The sequence below is a fragment of the Apostichopus japonicus genome, chromosome 4 (genome assembly GCF_037975245.1).
Source record: "Apostichopus japonicus isolate 1M-3 chromosome 4, ASM3797524v1, whole genome shotgun sequence".
NCBI lineage: Eukaryota > Metazoa > Echinodermata > Holothuroidea > Aspidochirotida > Stichopodidae > Apostichopus > Apostichopus japonicus.
Genome location: NC_092564.1, coordinates 11,618,484 through 11,623,483, shown reverse-complemented (window position 1 = coordinate 11,623,483; position 5,000 = coordinate 11,618,484). Strand labels below are relative to the sequence as shown.

At 37.8% G+C, this 5,000-nt stretch overlaps 1 protein-coding gene across 1 annotated transcript in view; it reads right to left on the bottom strand.

Moving 5' to 3' along the window:
* Window positions 1-245: 245 nt before the first annotated feature.
* Window positions 246-5,000, bottom strand: part of LOC139966447 (cholinesterase-like) — a 9,832-nt gene continuing 5,077 nt past the window's right edge. Inside the window, exons 6-11 of the mRNA XM_071969453.1 lie at window positions 4,906-5,000; window positions 4,089-4,292; window positions 3,000-3,238; window positions 2,023-2,205; window positions 1,725-1,906; window positions 246-1,242 (exon numbers count right to left, since the gene is read on the bottom strand). The exon at window positions 4,906-5,000 is cut by the window's right edge and continues 52 nt beyond it. Of these exons, the coding sequence (XP_071825554.1) occupies window positions 1,133-1,242; window positions 1,725-1,906; window positions 2,023-2,205; window positions 3,000-3,238; window positions 4,089-4,292; window positions 4,906-5,000 (1,013 nt within the window). The 3' untranslated portion in view covers window positions 246-1,132. The remainder of the gene's footprint in view (window positions 1,243-1,724; window positions 1,907-2,022; window positions 2,206-2,999; window positions 3,239-4,088; window positions 4,293-4,905) is intronic.

Below are 5,000 nucleotides of genomic sequence, written 5' to 3'. Positions count from 1 at the left end.
CCAAAATCCAACAAAGTAAAGAATGTCCCTCTATAGTAAGGGTCGTACACCGAATTAGACTAACAACAAGGGGACACTCTCCAGGCATGAACAAACACAAAAGGCACCCGAGGTGCAGGAATTCGGCCATGCAAATACACGTTGTCTCCCACGGACATGCGCAGTCGGCCGGAGAGCGCCCCCTGTAACACGGGTGGAAGAACCACAAAACAACAAGCAATCAACAGACTGTGACACATGTGACATTGAAGTTTTCGTGAATTGTTTATTAATTTTCCGTAAAATATTCATAAAGGGTATATATGTTTTAGATTATTATAAGAATATCTAAATTGCCTTAATTATTAATTAAATTGTGTGACTATGGTCATAATATCAACTGTTGGAAGGTATGTCTGATTATATTCTTAAGCGACAAATTTGCCGTTGCGGTTGAATTGCTGCTGCTATAATTTTTTGCTTTGAGGTTTGTGTCCTTTTATCATTTTAAAGAAAGCAATTCGTCTTTGTAATTTCTTAATGTATTCATTGGTTCTCTGCCTGCATTCGGCATATATGTTATGTTCTAATTACGCTTTAGAAAACAGAAACACCATTCGTTAGCTCTCGTGGTTATTAGAGCAGAACCATACTGACAAAGCAAAAAAATAGAGTAAAGTTAATTATGATGCCAGTTAGAAAATTGAGCATTTCCAGAGATGCTTCATAAAACACAACTTTGAAGGTCATTATAAATCGCTCAATTATAGCACTATAGCATAATACACCATAGTAAACAAACTTTGATCAAATGTGGATTTTTATGCCTTAGTAAAATCCTCGTCATCGCCATTGCCGTATGCGTCGTCGCCATCATCGTCATCGTCATCGTCATCGTCATCGTCATCGTCATCGTCATCGTCATCATCATCATCATCATCATCATCATCATCATCATCATCATCATCATCATCATCATCATCATCATCATCATCATTATCAGAGCTATGAATATGAATAACAAACTATGACCTCGTAGTTATGTGGCGTGTAAGTCTATACCACTCTGCATTTCTTCTCAATTCTAATCGTGTGTATAATGGTAAAGGTGTTTTGGTGTGAGTGTCACAGCATGCTCTAACTGTTTCTGTCTTTAACACGTGTTATCCTGTGATAGTCTGAAACCGTTTCGCCAATCGTCCAAGTTATCCTTCCAATCGGAAAATTCCTCTCTCCATTCTCTCTCAACGTCTTCCATTGACACTGGAATCAGAAGAGAAAAGTCATTGATAGTCGATTTTATATTATTGGCCGCTGAGACAATGCACCCTTTGTGACCAATAAAAATGGAAGGAAGTGAGGTCTACACACGGAAGAAGTGCCGTCACATTCATGTAATTCTAATGCTACGTTGAGTAATATACTCTCTACACAAAAGCTAACTTTTCAAGTAACATCTTCATATATATCAGACTGAACTCAACACTGGAAAATGTAATTCTCATTAGAACCACAATTGAAAAATAAATGAAGAAGCTCACAGTAGTTTTCAAATTTCGGTAAGAAATAATGTACAACCTTAAATTATTCACCCTGCTTATTAAATTAATAGCATGGAGTGGTAGGGAGGGGGGGGGGAACCCCTTTTCGATACCACTTTCCATTAAAAAAGAAGCATAATTTGGGACAAATTTTAGTCGCCTGTAAATGTGAGGACACAATAAATTAGAAAAATGCAGTCTTACTCATTAGCATTTGAAGGTCGGGTATAACTGATGTCCAAAGTTGGCATTCATCAGACCTGGGGGCTCTTCCAATTGGTAACCCTGGTCCTAGGACCTTGTACCCCTGTCCTGAAAGTTCATATTTCGGCCACTCCCACTTCTCATCACCAATGGTATCCGATAAATTCTTGCGGCTTGGATCCCTTAAACGTGAAATGTGAGGAGTTAGTATTTGCTCTAGATGACAAAAATCAAGAAACAATTCCACAAATCGTTCATAAAACGTGATAATAAATTAACTGCCGTTTTAAGTACGTACCCACTGGTAGCAAAGTTTGTCCAAAACGTCATCACTTCAACCGACAATTGCTTGTCTTCAAGAGTCGCTGGTTGACTCTCCAGTAATTCAGTGATGAATCCAGTCCCATAGACATACTGAACATCTTCGACGTGGCCTGCACGAAACCATCCAGGACCAACACCGTAATACTCAAACACAGAACTGTTATGATAAACCGACAGCAAGCAAGGATCGTACGTAGCAAGAGTAATCATAAAGAGATGAAAAGAATGAAATATACCAATTAATATTCCTATTGGGAAGTTATTGAAGTTAAAGCTACTAATAAAATCAGCGATAACAATATAACTAATCAATTTTAGGAGGTTGACGAAATGTCTTACAATTCATAATACGCGTAAGGCAGATGCCAACTTTTTGTAAACGGCTGATACTGATATATCACGACCACGTGTTCATTTTGGTAATTACGTAGTATTCTGTTAAAATTGTGAAGTAAGAGTTCAGGTTGTGGAAAAGTATCAGAACAGACACCTCTCATTCACCTTATGGAAATGCCATGTTATATTTGGTCTCTTCTGGACGATGTTATGTCTTTTTACGGTAGGTGAAATATATGAATTCTGCATTAAAACGGTTGAGACATCTGTAAATGTCATGCCATTGAAGAGCATCGGGGGAAAACGGCATAATTCAAAGAGCAACATGTGAGTTATCCGGTGAACTATGTAATTACTTTTACAAGGAAGAACATATAGTTTACATATTAGTCAAATGCCCGTCAAGTTTTAATGTGTATAAATGCATATCATGACACCTTTATGACTCACATGAAAAGTTTATTCTTGGGTTCAACAAGGGACGACTGTAGCATAATTATCGGGTTGCTGAGGTACACCCCTCGTCTATATATGTATAAAGTATAATCAACATTCAGTTCAAAATTTGGAAGGAAGAAATTATATAAAAATATCAATTTTAATATTTCCACTTACTTTGAGGGTATTTGTGTCATCTTGTACAGGTAAGCCGGTATCTGAAGTCTTGCATGAGCTTTGGAGACCTCAATTGCCCCACAGCTGTACCTCTGGTCACTCCTGATTCTTACAAATGTATCGAGATAATCGGCCGAGTCATTGTCTGCGTGAGACCAGTCTACGTATTCCTGCTTCACCGAGTCTTCAATTAGACCATTGACAAATTTACCCGTCCCTTGTAAGAGTGAGAGGACCATCTATGTAAATAATCAAATATATACCAGAATCAGAGATTTTCATTCTCTAGTCTCATCTCTATTACTAATTACATGATGATTGTTTGGGTTAATGCTAGTGGAACTCTCCGAATTATCAAAAAATCTAAGACTGAAAGACACCCTTACCAGTTGTGTTAAAAAAGTTGCAGTGTTGCCATTAATTTACAGAATTTAAAATCGTATTAATTACCATACCACTTGAAAGGTCGCATAGACGATGGAGGTCGAAGGTCAAACTTGGCCTGATTTGAGAGATTAACTGATTATCTTCGGAACACCTCTTCTATCCTCAAACTTTGTGGCATACGTTTCCTCTTTAACATATGATTGTGTCCGATGAAAGGTCAGAGGCCAAAGGTCATAAATCTAAGCATGCCATCCTTTTGGCTAATAGCCACACGCCAAAATGACTGAAGTTGACATACCCATGTAGGAAGATATGACTTTGATCGTTCAGTTAGTATTCAATAACGTGAAATGTCAAAGGTCACGAGGACTAAGGCGTTTAAAGGTTCAAGAAGTGTTTCGAAAATTCCTATTTAATCGTATGTAACATGCACTTCCGGCAGGTTGTATACTTGGGCATGGGACTATGCGCCTCTGTGAGTAATGGTTTCATAAGCGGTCAAGAATCATACAGTCACAGTTTGGGAATCAAATCTCATGAAACCCGATGGATTGCGCACTTGGTATACTTAATCGTTTTACTGTCAAATACATGTCTCCGTGTAGCGTTGTAGAATATTATATATTTGGCTATCCAAGTATTCCTTTTACATACAGTTTGATGGAATGTGAAAACAAATAAATATATTACGTAATTGATTACCTCATCGAACTTTTCTTTTTGTACATGTGGCGGATCTTTAGCGGTTTCAGAGTTTTCAATGTACAAAGACGCGGTGAGTGTTCCTTCGTCTTCGTTGAAGCCGACTATTATCGGACAATGTTTGAATTCTCCTTTAAGAATAAGATTCTCTGGGGAATCTTCCAAAAAGTAACCATCTACATTTGGAACAATACGGTAAGGACTCTTTGAAAAAGAAAGAATAAAGTCAAATTAAGTCGTGACTGAAACATTACAAGTGATCATCTTGGAAACATTTTTGCCAGTATATATCGTTATAGCTGGTGTCATCGCACCTTATGGAATGATATTATGAGGAATATTTGTTGTGACATATACCAGAATACCGGCTCAAAACCGGTACACCGCTGGGTCCGAGGAACCGAAGGCGTCACAAGGGCTAGATGCCAATTTCCTCTTGGTTACGAAAGGTGCTAGATTAATTTGTTTAGTAAAATAGGACTGAAGAGTAATGAAAATAAAGCCGTGATACCATTTAGAAGTTTTTTTAGTGATCTCGTAGAATCGTTTTACAAATGAGACAAAAAGTCAATAAGTATATTTCTTTATAGCTTATGTCATATTCGGCTAATTAAGCTCTTTGTATAGACGGCATGCGACATGAACGCGACCACATCACATTTATGCAACTGCACTATGTAAGCATACCAATGGACGAAACTTTGTCATGACCCTTTGAAATAACTGTAATAATCTCGACTTATACATTTCGCGGAAGAGTTCACAAATAAACCCCATGGAATGCTGTCTAGACCATGGTCAGTCTTTATTTGCTTACATTATAAAGTAGATCCATGGCTTCAATATCACGTAAACAGTCTATCATAAGGTGTGTATCTGAAGTGTCGCATCCGAAACGACTCCCGACGTAAA